The sequence below is a fragment of the Chondrus crispus genome, genomic scaffold (assembly GCF_000350225.1).
Source record: "Chondrus crispus Stackhouse genomic scaffold, scaffold_465, whole genome shotgun sequence".
NCBI lineage: Eukaryota > Rhodophyta > Florideophyceae > Gigartinales > Gigartinaceae > Chondrus > Chondrus crispus.
In genome coordinates this window covers 23919-42022 of record NW_005179367.1, presented here as the reverse complement: position 1 = coordinate 42022, position 18104 = coordinate 23919, and the positions used below count along the sequence as shown (strand labels likewise).

Sequence of the window (18104 nt, the reverse complement as noted above, 5' to 3'; positions counted from 1 at the left end):
TAATCGTCCCTGAACGCACTTGGAGCCCCAGGGCACGTCCCTCAAGCGTTTGATGAGGTGACGTCAGGACTGCGCACTATGACAGATCAGTTACGCGGGTTCCCTTGATGTCCACCGAGACGAATGGAACGTCCGCCTGGCGTCCGCCCCCTCTTCCGCCCGAGTCCCAATGGGGTCGCCGCGCGTCGATTCGCATGCATGCGGAGGCGGGCTGCGCCGCTTCCGGAGCAGAGAGCTTGACCGTGGTTGTCGTGGCCTTGCGGCGCGCTCGGGTGCGAGCAGTATGTTCCATATCACGGGTGCGCGCCCCCTTCCATAGGATTGAGGCCATGGAGCACTGCCTTCCTTTATTGTCATGGGCTCAGCGAACCGCGCGTTATCTGACTACTCACGATTCGTTTCCTCTTTTTTTTGCGCTGTACAGGTGTAATGAAAAGAGGAAATCTCTTGTAATCTCTTGTGGTGAGATTCGACGCGGGTGACCGCTTCGGCGAGCTGCCGGAGCGAGCTGGCCTACTGCGAGGTTGCGCTGCGAGGTTGCGCTGCGAGGTTGCGCTGCGAGGTTGCGCTGCGAGGTTGCGTTGCGTTGCTCAGTTTCGTGCGGCTTGGGTCGGCGCCATTGGCGCCGTGCTTATGTGACCGCACGATTCAAAAAAGGCGTCTCCCTGGATACATCACGAGGTGTGTGCAAAATTCGGGGTGTACTGCCACGCCATGAAGCCCCCTGTATCACTCGGCGAGGTGCGGAGCTCGATCTGGACCTTCATGGCGGCGACCTTCCCTGACGCTGTCTTGAATGACAGGTAGTCTGAAGGGACCTAAAACCGCTTGTGCCATTGTGTTCAAGCAAAAAATCTCGTCCGAAAGGATGAGTAACCTAGTCGGAAACGACGATGGTTGGCTGGTTACAGCCAAAGGCCTCGAATCAATAGACCTTATTGGGTATTGAGGTTTGTTTTGCTGTGAAGCAAAATTAGGGCTCTAACCGAGTCCTATGGGTGTCGCCGAGGTGGGGACTTACCCCAGTCAGGTCACGGTTGCAATGCTAGCACGTGTCTACGGCTGTGCGCTTTGCATTCTGGGTTCGACTCCCGGCTGACTCGCTCCCACCAACGCCATGCTCACCATCTTGAGACCGCGTATCAATGCATCCCGAATACTTGGATATGTGCGGAGAAAACCATAATGTATTGCGGAAGCGTCTATTGGAATCGATGTTTCTTGAGAGGGCAGCACTCCGGGAATAAAGTCCGCCAAACCGACTGTTCGGTCCTTATCCACATTGAGATCTATTTTCACACCTGGGACCCAAAGTTGCAAAAACATTTGGGCATCAGTGAAGAAGTCCTTCCAGCTTACCTGTTCCGTCCGGCGGAATGATATGACAACGTCTTTATTGGCCGTATCGTGGAAGAGCCACACTGCTGTATCGGTCGCCAATGATTTGATGAATAGTGTACTAGGCAAGTCTTCTGTTAAGGTGGCTGTTCTCTGGATGTCCAAAGTGGTGTCGTCATCGTCGACAAGATTTCTAACGGCTCCTGCCAGCCTGCGCCAGTCTCCAGGGTCCGGTAGCTGTCCAGGTGAGAGCTTTGCCTTGAGAACTGATGAAATTGACAAATCTTCTGTAGTTGAAGTCAACTTTTGAAACGACGTTGCCTCTGCGTCTGCAAGCAATGATGACACCTCTTTCATTTTATCGCCTTCTGGACTATTCAGAAAAGGTATAAACGACAAACGCAGCGTGATTGACGCTGACCCCACAGATTTCGGATCAGTTTCCTCGGAGTCCTTCCCCACACTTTGAAACGGGAACGGAAGCCTCATCTCTTTGGGAAGTAAGGAAAAATGAAAGAAATCCCTGTCCTTCCCTTCATTCAAAACTTTCTGGAATTTCAGCGTGCACTCACCCTCATCCACGTACCTGCCGCTCTCCAGGCCCTGTCGCACAAAGTCAGCAAGCGAGAATACGGAAATGGCACTCAGTGGACTTCCCTCGACGTATGCCTTCTCATTTGGAAATACGTTTATGACCAACTCATCATCACTTGCACCCCCGATGGAACGGAACCGAGACGAAGGCGGGTCCCTCTGACACAGCATTGCGCAATGCTTCTTCTTGAAAAGGTCTAGCACCAGCACGCCGTTCATCTCAACCACCACGTACACCTCCTCCAATCCCTCCGACGCTACAACCTGCACCATTACAGCCCCCTTCGCCCTCTGCGCAAGAACCTCAGTGCTCGGATACACAAAGTCCGTGTACACCAGCTGCCGATCCAAGCCTGAAAGCTCAGACCCATCAACTGGAGCCGCGAAAGTCTCGCGATAAGACGACGAAGGCGGCTCCAAGTACGCGCGGAACGAGTATGCCGCAAGCGTGAGCGCGTGCACAGGATCATACGGGTGACGCGGGAGGTGGGTATCGTCTGGCGTGTCGACGGTATCGAACGGCTCAACGTTGAGCGCGTTGAGCGTGGCCAACATGGCGTTGGTGGACAGCTGCGACGCGACGTCCGAACCGCGCTGCAGCATGCCCTGCAGCGCAATGGTGGATAGGTTCGCCGAGGCCGACGACAGGTTGGAGGAGATCCAGGATACGGTTTGGTCCAGCACCTCCTCTTTGGTGGCCGTGGGCGACAGGTGAGACGAGAGCCACGAGACGAGCTGGTTTTCTACTTCGTCTGTTGTCGTGGCGGGGACAAGTTCCTCGCTGCGTGGTTCTGCGCCTTCTGCGAGGTCGGGGTCGTTAACCGGTGCGCTCGCAGGGATGTTGCCTGGGAGCAACTCGGCAATCCATGACAGAGGTGAAGTTGACATTCCATCAGAATCAACTCGCTGTATCGCAGTTTCCTCTTCTGAGACATGGACAAGGTCGGATTCGTCTACACTCTCTTTGGCCGCCTCTCCCTCTTTCCTCCTTTTTGCAACAGCTTCAAGAATCCACGCAACAGCCGCATTAAGCCCGTCCTCCAGCCCGTCCCCCAGCCCGTCCTCCTCCTTCTCCCGCCCCTTCTCCCGCTCTTCTACTACCTCCCTCGCGTCGTTGCGCTTCTCTTCCTCTTCTCCCTCTGCCACGGCCCCTTTCCCCAAGCCCCTCTTCGCAAGCGCCTCAAGGATCCAAGCGAAGCCCTCCCTGACGGCAACATTGCGCCCCGCCGCGTCAATAACCTCGCCGCCTTCCCGCTGCACGGTTGCCAGCAGCGCGGCAATTGTGGGGCTTTCGTCTCCTCCGTTCCGGTCTTCTGCATCCTCCGACGGCGTGGGGGCTGTGTTGGGCATGGAAGACTTAGGCGCGGAAGACTTAAGCGCGGCCTGTAGCCACGGGAGAAGAGGGGCGGGGTCGTCCGGTGGACGATCAGCGCATGCGAATAGGCGGCGGGGGCGGCGGAGGGCCGGCCGGCGGTGGCGGGTGGCGCGCGTGGAGGAGTGGTGAAACTGCTGGGCAGGGAGGATGAATAGGGATTGCATTGCCAGTGAGGAATGCGGGGACTAGTGTGGCAGTGATAGTGTGGCAGTGATTTGGTCCCTGGGCGCGGGGGAGATAATACACATGGGAGGATGGGATGGGAAGCGCACGGCAGAGATTGCGAAAGGATGCTTCAGGTGCGAGGGGGACGGGAACGGACGAGAACGGACGAGAACGGAAGAGAAAGGACATAACCAATCACAGGGCGGCTGGGCGGTTGCTGGTCGATGGTGGCCCGGTCAGAGGGACGGTGTTCGTAGTCTGCAAGGTGGAGGGAGATGATTGGATGAGTCATTGCTTTGATCCGATGCTCGTGCGAGCAAGCTGCGAGCAGCTTTATTCTGCCTTGTGACTTTTTTATTCAATAAGACAACCTTAGTTGTCCGTAAAGTCACGAAAACGCGTGTTTTGGTGCCGTGTTTGCTCGGATTTATACGGATCTAAACGCGTCTGGTAAAACTCAGAGCATACCGAAAACTGGGGGCATGTGAGTTTTCCACGTAAAAAGTTTCACAACCTGGACGACGGAACTTACTTTCAAATGTCGACGGGGCAAAGTCGCCTGTGCCTGTGCCATTCCTTCATCCGTCTCCAGTAACATCGTTTTCAACATCTGCATTTGCAGAGATGCTCAACTTGACAAAGTCCGATAACAACTGCGCCTTCATCTTATTTGTTCTAGACTGCATGCCGTTAGTCGACACAAACACAAAAACCAACTCAAAACAAAGCAAAAGAAGAGAATCCACAACCCTTCAACCCCTGACCAACTTGTATCACCATCTCAACTGCGAAGTTGAGATAATGATACAAGTTGGGTGATTTGCTGGGAAATAAAAGGAAACAGGCCTACCGTAAGCTCATCAGACTTGTATATCTCCCCGTATACCTTACTTAGCTCGCTGACAAAACGAATGTCCGCTGCCACTGGTCCATCTCCATGCCATGTGCATGTCTATCATAGATGATAGATGACGTCTATAGAATCGAGGCGTACGCCTAGATTCACATTCAAGTAATAGCTGATTTTCATGCAATCTTCCAGAAGCGCAGGTGATGCAAGGTTTGAAACAATCGCCTATGCACCCGAAAACATTGAAAGAGGGCGTGGAAAGGAAGGATCTCACAGCCAACCACTGTACGAAATCACGATGTGCATGTGCCGGAGAGGCATCTCGAAGACACGAATCTAATGATAATGTAATGATGATATGATAGTGATAAGAGAGCAATGGTAGCGGGCCACACTGTATGCCATAGATTACGTGTGAGGGAAAAAATGAGAGATTTCTAATTGCAATTTTTGCAATTGCCCTCTGATCAAGAAAGCGATCCAAACGCAACTCGCTCGAAACCCGACACTGAATCGTAAATGCCACAGCCAATACGCGTACCACACGTGAAAAGGATGGGACGCTTCGCAGTCACTGCACAAGTCTCCAAATTTGCACTTGCTTGGCACATCGCCCAGATGTACAATAGAAACACCGACGTGTCTATTGTTCTCCCATTCCTCCCGCCCCCCCCCTCCCCCCTTCCATTCCCCTTCCTTCCCCCCCCCTCCCCCCGGCAGCCCCGCAAACTACACTTTTGGAAGGCAGTGCTCCATGCCCTCGAACACACGTTCGAGGCCATGGAGCACTGCCTTCCTTTATTGTCATGGGCTCAGCGAACCGCGCGTTATCTGACTACTCACGATTCGTTTCCTCTTTTTTTTTGCGCTGTACAGGTGTAATGAAAAGAGGAAATCTCTTGTGGTGAGATTCGACGCGGGTGACCGCTTCGGCGAGCTGCCGCTGCGAGGTTGCGCTGCGAGGTTGCGCTGCGAGGTTGCGCTGCGAGGTTGCGCTGCGAGGTTGCGCTGCGAGGTTGCGTTGCGTTGCTCAGTTTCGTGCGGCTTGGGTCGGCGCCATTGGCGCCGTGCTTATGTGACCGCACGATTCAAAAAAGGCGTCTCCCTGGATACATCACGAGGTGTGTGCAAAATTCGGGGTGTACTGCCACGCCATGAAGCCCCCTGTATCACTCGGCGAGGTGCGGAGCTCGATCTGGACCTTCATGGCGGCGACCTTCCCTGACGCTGTCTTGAATGACAGGTAGTCTGAAGGGACCTAAAACCGCTTGTGCCATTGTGTTCAAGCAAAAAATCTCGTCCGAAAGGATGAGTAACCTAGTCGGAAACGACGATGGTTGGCTGGTTACAGCCAAAGGCCTCGAATCAATAGACCTTATTGGGTATTGAGGTTTGTTTTGCTGTGAAGCAAAATTAGGGCTCTAACCGAGTCCTATGGGTGTCGCCGAGGTGGGGACTTACCCCAGTCAGGTCACGGTTGCAATGCTAGCACGTGTCTACGGCTGTGCGCTTTGCATTCTGGGTTCGACTCCCGGCTGACTCGTTCCCACCAACGCCATGCTCACCATCTTGAGACCGCGTATCAATGCATCCCGAATACTTGGATATGTGCGGAGAAAACCATAATGTATTGCGGAAGCGTCTATTGGAATCGATGTTTCTTGAGAGGGCAGCACTCCGGGAATAAAGTCCGCCAAACCGACTGTTCGGTCCTTATCCACATTGAGATCTATTTTCACACCTGGGACCCAAAGTTGCAAAAACATTTGGGCATCAGTGAAGAAGTCCTTCCAGCTTACCTGTTCCGTCCGGCGGAATGATATGACAACGTCTTTATTGGCCGTATCGTGGAAGAGCCACACTGCTGTATTGGTCGCCAATGATTCGACGAATAGTGTACTAGGCAAGTCTTCTGTTAACGTGGCTGTTCTCTGGATGTCCAAAGTGGTGTCGTCATCGTCGACAAGATTTCTAACGGCTCCTGCCAGCCTGCGCCAGTCTCCAGGGTCCGGTAGCTGTCCAGGTGAGAGCTTTGCCTTGAGAACTGATGAAATTGACAAATCTTCTGTAGTTGAAGTCAACTTTTGAAACGACGTTGCCTCTGCGTCTGCAAGCAATGATGACACCTCTTTCATTTTATCGCCTTCTGGACTATTCAGAAAAGGTATAAACGACAAACGCAGCGTGATTGACGCTGACCCCACAGATTTCGGATCAGTTTCCTCGGAGTCCTTCCCCACACTTTGAAACGGGAACGGAAGCCTCATCTCTTTGGGAAGTAAGGAAAAATGAAAGAAATCCCTGTCCTTCCCTTCATTCAAAACTTTCTGGAATTTCAGCGTGCACTCACCCTCATCCACGTACCTGCCGCTCTCCAGGCCCTGTCGCACAAAGTCAGCAAGCGAGAATACGGAAATGGCACTCAGTGGACTTCCCTCGACGTATGCCTTCTCATTTGGAAATACGTTTATGACCAACTCATCATCACTTGCACCCCCGATGGAACGGAACCGAGACGAAGGCGGGTCCCTCTGACACAGCATTGCGCAATGCTTCTTCTTGAAAAGGTCTAGCACCAGCACGCCGTTCATCTCAACCACCACGTACACCTCCTCCAATCCCTCCGACGCTACAACCTGCACCATTACAGCCCCCTTCGCCCTCTGCGCAAGAACCTCAGTGCTCGGATACACAAAGTCCGTGTACACCAGCTGCCGATCCAAGCCTGAAAGCTCAGACCCATCAACTGGAGCCGCGAAAGTCTCGCGATAAGACGAAGAAGGCGGCTCCAAGTACGCGCGGAACGAGTATGCCGCAAGCGTGAGCGCGTGCACAGGATCATACGGGTGACGCGGGAGGTGGGTATCGTCTGGCGTGTCGACGGTATCGAACGGCTCAACGTTGAGCGCGTTGAGCGTGGCCAACATGGCGTTGGTGGACAGCTGCGACGCGACGTCCGAACCGCGCTGCAGCATGCCCTGCAGCGCAATGGTGGATAGGTTCGCCGAGGCCGACGACAGGTTGGAGGAGATCCAGGATACGGTTTGGTCCAGCACCTCCTCTTTGGTGGCCGTGGGCGACAGGTGAGACGAGAGCCACGAGACGAGCTGGTTTTCTACTTCGTCTGTTGTCGTGGCGGGGACAAGTTCCTCGCTGCGTGGTTCTGCGCCTTCTGCGAGGTCGGGGTCGTTAACCGGTGCGCTCGCAGGGATGTTGCCTGGGAGCAACTCGGCAATCCATGACAGAGGTGAAGTTGACATTCCATCAGAATCAACTCGCTGTATCGCAGTTTCCTCTTCTGAGACATGGACAAGGTCGGATTCGTCTACACTCTCTTTGGCCGCCTCTCCCTCTTTCCTCCTTTTTGCAACAGCTTCAAGAATCCACGCAACAGCCGCATTAAGCCCGTCCTCCAGCCCGTCCCCCAGCCCGTCCTCCTCCTTCTCCCGCCCCTTCTCCCGCTCTTCTACTACCTCCCTCGCGTCGTTGGGCTTCTCTTCCTCTTCTCCCTCTGCCACGGCCCCTTTCCCCAAGCCCCTCTTCGCAAGCGCCTCAAGGATCCAAGCGAAGCCCTCCCTGACGGCAACATTGCGCCCCGCCGCGTCAATAACCTCGCCGCCTTCCCGCTGCACGGTTGCCAGCAGCGCGGCAATTGTGGGGCTTTCGTCTCCTCCGTTCCGGTCTTCTGCATCCTCCGACGGCGTGGGGGCTGTGTTGGGCATGGAAGACTTAGGCGCGGAAGACTTAAGCGCGGCCTGTAGCCACGGGAGAAGAGGGGCGGGGTCGTCCGGTGGACGATCAGCGCATGCGAATAGGCGGCGGGGGCGGCGGAGGGCCGGCCGGCGGTGGCGGGTGGCGCGCGTGGAGGAGTGGTGAAACTGCTGGGCAGGGAGGATGAATAGGGATTGCATTGCCAGTGAGGAATGCGGGGACTAGTGTGGCAGTGATAGTGTGGCAGTGATTTGGTCCCTGGGCGCGGGGGAGATAATACACATGGGAGGATGGGATGGGAAGCGCACGGCAGAGATTGCGAAAGATTGCGAAAGGATGCTTCAGGTGCGAGGGGGACGGGAACGGACGAGAACGGACGAGAACGGAAGAGAAAGGACATAACCAATCACAGGGCGGCTGGGCGGTTGCTGGTCGATGGTGGCCCGGTCAGAGGGACGGTGTTCGTAGTCTGCAAGGTGGAGGGAGATGATTGGATGAGTCATTGCTTTGATCCGATGCTCGTGCGAGCAAGCTGCGAGCAGCTTTATTCTGCCTTGTGACTTTTTTATTCAATAAGACAACCTTAGTTGTCCGTAAAGTCACGAAAACGCGTGTTTTGGTGCCGTGTTTGCTCGGATTTATACGGATCTAAACGCGTCTGGTAAAACTCAGAGCATACCGAAAACTGGGGGCATGTGAGTTTTCCACGTAAAAAGTTTCACAACCTGGACGACGGAACTTACTTTCAAATGTCGACGGGGCAAAGTCGCCTGTGCCTGTGCCATTCCTTCATCCGTCTCCAGTAACATCGTTTTCAACATCTGCATTTGCAGAGATGCTCAACTTGACAAAGTCCGATAACAACTGCGCCTTCATCTTATTTGTTCTAGACTGCATGCCGTTAGTCGACACAAACACAAAAACCAACTCAAAACAAAGCAAAAGAAGAGAATCCACAACCCTTCAACCCCTGACCAACTTGTATCACCATCTCAACTGCGAAGTTGAGATAATGATACAAGTTGGGTGATTTGCTGGGAAATAAAAGGAAACAGGCCTACCGTAAGCTCATCAGACTTGTATATCTCCCCGTATACCTTACTTAGCTCGCTGACAAAACGAATGTCCGCTGCCACTGGTCCATCTCCATGCCATGTGCATGTCTATCATAGATGATAGATGACGTCTATAGAATCGAGGCGTACGCCTAGATTCACATTCAAGTAATAGCTGATTTTCATGCAATCTTCCAGAAGCGCAGGTGATGCAAGGTTTGAAACAATCGCCTATGCACCCGAAAACATTGAAAGAGGGCGTGGAAAGGAAGGATCTCACAGCCAACCACTGTACGAAATCACGATGTGCATGTGCCGGAGAGGCATCTCGAAGACACGAATCTAATGATAATGTAATGATGATATGATAGTGATAAGAGAGCAATGGTAGCGGGCCACACTGTATGCCATAGATTACGTGTGAGGGAAAAAATGAGAGATTTCTAATTGCAATTTTTGCAATTGCCCTCTGATCAAGAAAGCGATCCAAACGCAACTCGCTCGAAACCCGACACTGAATCGTAAATGCCACAGCCAATACGCGTACCACACGTGAAAAGGATGGGACGCTTCGCAGTCACTGCACAAGTCTCCAAATTTGCACTTGCTTGGCACATCGCCCAGATGTACAATAGAAACACCGACGTGTCTATTGTTCTCCCATTCCTCCCGCCCCCCCCCCTCCCCCCCTTCCTTCCCCTTCCTTCCCCCCCCCTCCCCCCCGCAGCCCCGCAAACTACACTTTTGGAAGGCAGTGCTCCATGCCCTCGAACACACGTTCGAGGCCATGGAGCACTGCCTTCCTTTATTGTCATGGGCTCAGCGAACCGCGCGTTATCTGACTACTCACGATTCGTTTCCTCTTTTTTTTGCGCTGTACAGGTGTAATGAAAAGAGGAAATCTCTTGTGGTGAGATTCGACGCGGGTGACCGCTTCGGCGAGCTGCCGGAGCGAGCTGGCCTACTGCGAGGTTGCGCTGCGAGGTTGCGCTGCGAGGTTGCGCTGCGAGGTTGCGCTGCGAGGTTGCGTTGCGTTGCTCAGTTTCGTGCGGCTTGGGTCGGCGCCATTGGCGCCGTGCTTATGTGACCGCACGATTCAAAAAAGGCGTCTCCCTGGATACATCACGAGGTGTGTGCAAAATTCGGGGTGTACTGCCACGCCATGAAGCCCCCTGTATCACTCGGCGAGGTGCGGAGCTCGATCTGGACCTTCATGGCGGCGACCTTCCCTGACGCTGTCTTGAATGACAGGTAGTCTGAAGGGACCTAAAACCGCTTGTGCCATTGTGTTCAAGCAAAAAATCTCGTCCGAAAGGATGAGTAACCTAGTCGGAAACGACGATGGTTGGCTGGTTACAGCCAAAGGCCTCGAATCAATAGACCTTATTGGGTATTGAGGTTTGTTTTGCTGTGAAGCAAAATTAGGGCTCTAACCGAGTCCTATGGGTGTCGCCGAGGTGGGGACTTACCCCAGTCAGGTCACGGTTGCAATGCTAGCACGTGTCTACGGCTGTGCGCTTTGCATTCTGGGTTCGACTCCCGGCTGACTCGTTCCCACCAACGCCATGCTCACCATCTTGAGACCGCGTATCAATGCATCCCGAATACTTGGATATGTGCGGAGAAAACCATAATGTATTGCGGAAGCGTCTATTGGAATCGATGTTTCTTGAGAGGGCAGCACTCCGGGAATAAAGTCCGCCAAACCGACTGTTCGGTCCTTATCCACATTGAGATCTATTTTCACACCTGGGACCCAAAGTTGCAAAAACATTTGGGCATCAGTGAAGAAGTCCTTCCAGCTTACCTGTTCCGTCCGGCGGAATGATATGACAACGTCTTTATTGGCCGTATCGTGGAAGAGCCACACTGCTGTATTGGTCGCCAATGATTCGATGAATAGTGTACTAGGCAAGTCTTCTGTTAACGTGGCTGTTCTCTGGATGTCCAAAGTGGTGTCGTCATCGTCGACAAGATTTCTAACGGCTCCTGCCAGCCTGCGCCAGTCTCCAGGGTCCGGTAGCTGTCCAGGTGAGAGCTTTGCCTTGAGAACTGATGAAATTGACAAATCTTCTGTAGTTGAAGTCAACTTTTGAAACGACGTTGCCTCTGCGTCTGCAAGCAATGATGACACCTCTTTCATTTTATCGCCTTCTGGACCATTCAGAAAAGGTATAAACGACAAACGCAGCGTGATTGACGCTGACCCCACAGATGTCGGATCAGTTTCCTCGGGGTCCTTCCCCACACTTTGAAACGGGAACGGAAGCCTCATCTCTTTGGGAAGTAAGGAAAAATGAAAGAAATCCCTGTCCTTCCCTTCTTTCAAAACTTTCTGGAATTTCAGCGTGCACTCACCCTCATCCACGTACCTGCCGCTCTCTAGTGTCTATTGGACGGACGTTTTTGATCATGAGGATTTTTCCTGTCTGTCAGAGCATTAGAAAGACCCTCCTAAATACCGTGCATTCTAGGTGCCTTCAAGGGACTTGGACATTGTTTTTTACTCTTACTGTTACTGTTTCGCGGTAACTATGGCTTTCAGTTCTCCCTCTTTGCGCCAGAAACGGCGCGGCAAAAAGGCCTCATACTGTACTGCATTGTGTAGAGCGGGGTTTTAAAGAAACTGCTGTGTACCTTATACCATACTTTCGAACACCCATAAATAAGGTTTCTATAAATACGAGCTCATTCACATGATACAGTACAGTATCATGACGCGGTCTTATTGTTTTTAAATCCGACCCCAGATTCGGTCTCCTCGTTGCTTTTACAGTCCTAGACGCACCTCAAGCCTTTACAATACTGTATGCCAGCAATGTGAGTATTGATGCTGTCCCTATACTTTTTTTCGGCACTGTACAGTATGAGGCGAAATCCTCAAATGAGGCGCATTGTCCAATAGACACTAGATCCACTCGCGCGCTTTCGAGCTACAGTACAGTATCTAGTATTCCGACCCCATAACTACACGGGTCACTTCCTTCCGGCGCCTGGTCCTCAGGGTCGTCAAGAGCAATAGGTAGTGACACAGGAAACCTCCTTCCCTAGATAACCCTGTGCTGAATTTTGTAGACGGTTCTTTTGCGGCCCACTAGGGTCAAATTACCATAACTTCTCCAAATGTCATACTTAAGGGACGAAAAGTAGTTCACTGGAAAGCTCTCCTTGTCCTGCGTCTGACGGTATGAGAAACTTGTGGTAGAGATAAGAACAGATGGAGATGCGCCTGATTGACTAAACTAATTTGGTCCGCTGAAGATATCGGACCCAAAAGTATACAAAGGTGTTCGAACACCGTCAACAAAAAAGTGTACCTTCACACAAAAACGTGTGATCGTCTACAAACAGTGAGACGTCTACAAATTAAGATTCATCTTTTAGACAGACCGTTGCCTTTTGTAGACTGGTTCAACTAAATTGTCTACATCGCTAAGTAGACGTCTCAAAGTTTGTTGACATATCTTGACGGTTTGTGAATGTTGTTGATGCACGTCACGAAACATCTACAGTAACTGTAGACGTCAATAACTGAATGTGACTTCTGAAGACTTTACTGCACTGGAGGAAGACGCTTCAACTTTTAAATCAAAGCATTGTCTTCCCCTTCAGAAGACGTTAGCTCCACTGAGTTGTAATCCGTCGCGACCGTTGCATTTCCACCATCATTCCAACCAATCGCCCCGCTTTGCTTCGCACTGCTCCCCGCCCCGACGTCTCCCTCGATCGCCTCCACCTCCCCGGCCACATCAATCTCAATCCCCCAGTCAATATCCCCCCTCCGTTCTCTTGAATGTAATCTGGTACTGTCTTATCCTATATTAGCTATGCCGTTCTTTGTCTAGTGCTTCTGAGGCCTGCTTCAAAGTTTCGTTTCTCGGCCTGGCTTGGTTTAGCCCGTTTCAATGTGCTTCTTGAGTGCCAGTCGTCCCAGCATGTTGCACAAACAGCTTGTCTGCAAACGCGGCACCACTGCACTTGTCGAGACCCCTTTCGTTTTACTTTTATTTTTCCATCCTTGATGCCTCTTAAATCCCAGGTGCACAATACACAGTAGGTTGCCTTTGCACTAACAGGCTCATGCAGCAATGTCGAGTTTAGCCTTCGAGCTTTGTGAACGCCGATATTATAATTTTCCGCAGCGTTGCGGGAGAACATCGGTGTGAGGCTATGTACTTGTCTTTCGACGTGATCTGTGCCATTTTGTGAGATTATAGTAGATTTCTCGACCCATTCCCTGGCAAGCTGCCGGATAAACCGTCCAAATGTCTCAGTTTTTGCTATTCTGTGCCGCAAGTATTGATAGCCGATGTTCCTAGAGTTCGCAAAATCCTCGATGGCAGGAAGCTGCTTACGATTCCTTGCACAGTAAAGCCTGTATAAAACTGCAGCATTGCTAATTTGCATGGACATCAGTCTGGCAATAATAGACACGACGGGGTTTTCACTAATTTTGCAGCGAGCCAGTGTCTTCATATAGCGAGAAATGACGTCTACCCCACCTTTAAGGTGATTCCAGTACACTGTGGGCGTTAAACGTATCATACGGGATGGAGGAATTGGGGCATTTCGTTTTTCTACACACTTGCGCAGAGCTTCACTGAGACTGTAGTATGACATGAAACTGTGTATGTCGGATGCATGAGAAAGTTGTAGCATGTCGTCATATTCCTTTGGGATATCCTTTGCGTCACTCCCTATCCAATTAAACCCTGTGTGTCTCACGCAGTCCAAAATATAAGTGTACTGATGACGAATGGTCTCAGTAAAGTTAACCATGCACGCGTAGAGTATCCTTCCTTCGGTCATAGACCCACTTGTCGCAACCACGAACAGAACTGAGTTTATGCCAAGTGTTGCCGCATGGTGCAAACATTGTGAACGATATTGTGTGGTGGGGACAAGCTCGTGGAATAGCTCAGTACTCAGTAAATTGCCTCCAACGTCTGAAAGAATAATTAGCTCGCCGTATCTGTTCGCTTTCAAAGAAGCGGACTGTATTGTAGTCAGTGCAGTCATGGTCTTGATTTCTACAGCAAACACCTGGATCATTCCTTCCTCATTCGAAGCAGCTGCGATAGCATCAGGGCTATCAGCAAGCAATCGGCAGCTTTTGCTCTCAAGCAGGCCCGTGCTACGCACATGCAGCACTTTAAAGCGAGTACTTTGATCAAATGAATATGATGCACAAAATAACTGTTTCATGTACGCCCCTTTCTGATCTTCGAAGAAGGCAGGCAGAGCCTTTGCAACTTCAATTTCGTTGCGTGAACCCTCCTTCATGCCCATCGTTGTAACTAATGGTTTCATGACCCAAGCCGAGACCGAAGCTTCCTGTAGGGACGCCTGAGTGCTTTTTGTAGCAGCTGCGACCATGGCGTCTTCAGACAGCTGTCCATCTTCGCCCCCATCTAAGTTGACTGTCTCGTCAATAATGTCCTGTTTGAGCTGTAGAACAGCTGCGACAAGCTCAAGCTTTGGAACTCTTAGTTCCAGGCCACGCCCAAAGACGGCTAGCGTTGCTTGCAGGTCACTTTTCGTAAAAGAATTGATCCTGGACTGCGAGTACCTCCTAACCCGACCCGCCATCATACGCCTGTCTGAGGGCCTGTCAATGGTTTGTTTTCGAATTGCCAGGGCATCAAGCACAGTTTCCCAGCGCTCTGAGATACACCGTTCTGTTTCGGTGATATCGTCCGGTAGGGTGTTAGCCCCATCGCTGATACGTCTACCACGCAATTTCGCTGCCATTCCTCTCAATCTCGTATCGTAGTCCCGTGCCACAGCCGCGACAAACCCATGGGCTGTCCTTGAAGTAAATCGAAATGCCCGCAGTAGAAACCAGACTGGATCTTCGGATTGTAGATACGTTAACGCATTGACACGATTGAGTGTTTGATTGACAATCCTGCGTCCGTCCTCCGAAAATACGGACCTGTTCGGCGCCCCTCTGTCTGGACCGGAACTGAATACCACGAGGGACTCACTGAGCTCCTTCATACCTGCATCAGAGCGAAAGGCATCTTTCACGACGACAGTAAAACATCTGGAAGGAAACATAGCGGCATTATTATGTACCAGGGCTGCTATCCTGCCAGAACAACTTTCCCGATAAATACATGCCTCTACCTGTCGAATCCCGAACCTCACATGTGAACCAGGTTTTAGACGTGCATTATAAACTGCACGACATCCTTTCTCGGACACAATAACTCCTCTGTGCCTCGCAGTGATAGGACCATCTCCGAATACATAAGGGTACCATAAGTCTCGTTTATGTGTACCAATTAAACTGGCCCCGAGAGTGCACCCCACAAACTCAATTGTCTCTTTCGAGTTATAACATCTGTCTGCGGCAAAGATCGCCTCTGGCATTGCCCGTAGTGCCCCATTTGTAGATGCCCCCTGCACGAGCTGTGCCAAACGCTCCCACGTATGACGCAGCTTCTCGCCATGCCTTGTAAAGTGACAGGCAATAAATAGAGGGTTTAACGCTGAACAAATTGCATTTCCCACTGGCCCTAGGCCTTTTTTGGGATTGTTGTGCTGTTGAAGGTAGGTTAGATTCATCAAAGCTCGAGAGGCCATGCGAAGATGGTCATCGTCGGGGGAAAACACTGTAGCATTAGGTACATAGAGTAACTCACGATTGATTGAAGCGACCTCGGACTCCACAACTGTAATCATAGACGTGGCTCTGTTTGCACTCCTGCACCACCCTGTTGGACTGTAGTCATGAACTGCTCGCTTTTCTTTGGTACCGCTTAAAGAAGACCACACCTCATGATACCTCTGAGAAGTTATTCCCATCTGCAAGAAGTTTTCTCGCTCGGTGGGGTCAGATACAGTTGTTGGAGACTCATTGTACATCGCGCACAAAGCGTGCAAAAAAAAATTCCTTCCAACTCCAAACGATCTGTGGCTTTTCTCCGACGGTGCAGCAGAACTCTATTTGAAAATGATACCAGCTTCTGAAGGAGACAGTCCGTGAGAAACGTTTCAAAGCATGCCAACGGCGTGATGGTGACAGGTAGCTCGCAGGTTTCCGGATTGTGCCGGGACTTTATGTCTTCTAGAACATTTTCCAGTACTGTGTTAGCCTCTGTCACAAACCGCAGGCCTAAAGTAGTATCGACATCATCAATCTTCACTTCCACTGAAGAGAAAGGGCTGTCATAGTCCCAATTTGTACGCCCCCCATTTTGATGACCCCGCGCTCGACCCTCAAGCTCCTGATCCGATACTGGAGCTCGAATAGTAGAGTCCTCAGTTTCCATTACACCTGTCCACGGCATATTGACATACCTCTCGTCATCAAAGTCTGCAAACAGCCTACTGTGAATGTCTTCACAGAGATCTCCGCCGGAATCGCATGTCGATGATAAAATATTTGAAACACGAGTGGCACTACATAGAGATTGTAGTTCTGAGTCTGCAATGTGACAGGTGGCTGCGGTAATTTCCTCCGAAGAGCAGGAAATTCCAGGTGACGCAATGGGCTCTTGGGAGAATGGCACATCACTCGAGTCCATTGAGTCATCCACGGCTGCCAATTGCTGCTGAAAGGGCGAGCATGGTATACTTTCCACCATATCCGAAGGCATTCCTGCGTCATGAAGCGTACTCATTTGATTGAAGGGGAGGGGTGAGCCGCCAGGGTCTTGGGCTGGAGCAGGTGAAAGAGCAGGAGTTGTTAGAGTGCCAAAATACGGGAGGGGAGGCGATAGATTGGGAGGGCTATCGACTTGTAGTGAATGCGATTCATTGGCAGAATCGCTTGCAATTTCAACTGATTTGTGCTGGTCTCTATCTGCATTTTTTGAAGTCTGCGGCCGCGCAGGACTGCTCTCGCTATCACCCACATCTGGGTCTGTACAGAGAGCGCGATCGCTCATGATCTCCGTGCTTGCCTGGAAACGGAGTTGTTTGATAGAAGGGAGATTGAGGAGGGACGCAATGGGGGTAAGAGGGTATCGTGAAAGGAGATGTTGTAGAGTTAGGAGACGGTTTGTGAGGTAGAACACATGAAAAGAGACGATGTGTGCAATCGATGAGAGACGTGTACTTCAATCTGGTACAATCATCCAATTGCACATATCTCTCATTTTCCAAGTAGATTTTTGTGACGATCCGCCGCCGTCTCTTGTGACAAGTATACAAAATCGTCACAAATTTTGTAGACCCTAGAATCGTCTACAACCGGAGCACAGGGATAAGGATCTACTGTAGACTCCGTTTGGCCTTCGCGCTTACCCTTGCCGAGCCTCGGCCAATGCGTGGTTCTCGCTCCACCATACTTGCCACTCAGACCCTTAATAAGTAGCCGCGTCTCTCTGGGCCTGCCAGAAGGCCGGGTGACCTTAGAGCCTCTTCTAGATTGTACTCTTGCTCTCCGCGGCACTCGCAGGAGATATTGACACCTTTGTGGGCAGTCGCCACCTCTGCCTCGGCGCAAGTGGCTCACTTTCCCTTGACCCCTAGAACTCGATGACCTTCTTTTAGTCGGACTTTCTCTTAACGCAGTCGTGTCACCTGCTGGGCAGCCGTACTCGCTGGTATTATTTTCCCAAAACCCTGCTGAGCCATAACTTCTCCGGTGCCTGTTACTTGGGTAGGAGCACCATGCCTTGCAGCACCTTACTCGCCCTCTTTGGTTATCTGTCGTATCCGACTCCCTCCTGCTGCCTTGCTTGGATCGGATTCTCCTCGCAACCCCAACACACGATTTGCAATGTTTAGCACCGCTGAACGGCACCATGTTCTCACGAACTGCCGACGGTGCCCTTGTGCTCACGAGCGGCACAGTCGCGGGTATAGGTTGTCTGTCGTCTCCGCTATCACAGGCGTTCACTGTCGCTGGTGAACTTTGCGGCGCCTCATTCTTGCCGGGCTCGCCTTCTTCAGTGTCCCGCCCTATGACTGTCGTATATAAACTGCCTGTACTACTGTTTTTAGTCCCAGTTCCCAGTGAGTCAAATATTGCTGGCTCTATCCTTTCTTGCGGCAACACTATGTC

The 18104-nt window shown here is 51.6% G+C and overlaps 2 protein-coding genes across 2 annotated transcripts; both read right to left on the bottom strand.

The window, feature by feature from the left end:
- Positions 1–1056: 1056 nt before the first annotated feature.
- On the bottom strand, positions 1057–3282 carry CHC_T00000198001 (hypothetical protein). Its single transcript, XM_005719125.1, has one exon. The coding sequence runs from the start codon at positions 3280–3282 to the stop codon at positions 1057–1059; it is 2226 nt and encodes a 741-aa protein (XP_005719182.1).
- A 2536-nt stretch (positions 3283–5818) lies between these two features.
- On the bottom strand, positions 5819–8044 carry CHC_T00000197001 (hypothetical protein). The gene has a single exon (XM_005719124.1). It carries the CDS (start codon positions 8042–8044, stop codon positions 5819–5821), a length of 2226 nt encoding a protein of 741 aa, XP_005719181.1.
- Between the last annotated feature and the right edge of the window lie 10060 nt (positions 8045–18104).

Bases quoted from the DNA above. Each gene is read 5' to 3' on its own strand.
- CHC_T00000197001 (XM_005719124.1), bottom strand. From the start codon at position 8,044: ATGCCCAACACAGCCCCCACGCCGTCGGAGGATGCAGAAGACCGGAAC.
- CHC_T00000198001 (XM_005719125.1), bottom strand. From the start codon at position 3,282: ATGCCCAACACAGCCCCCACGCCGTCGGAGGATGCAGAAGACCGGAAC.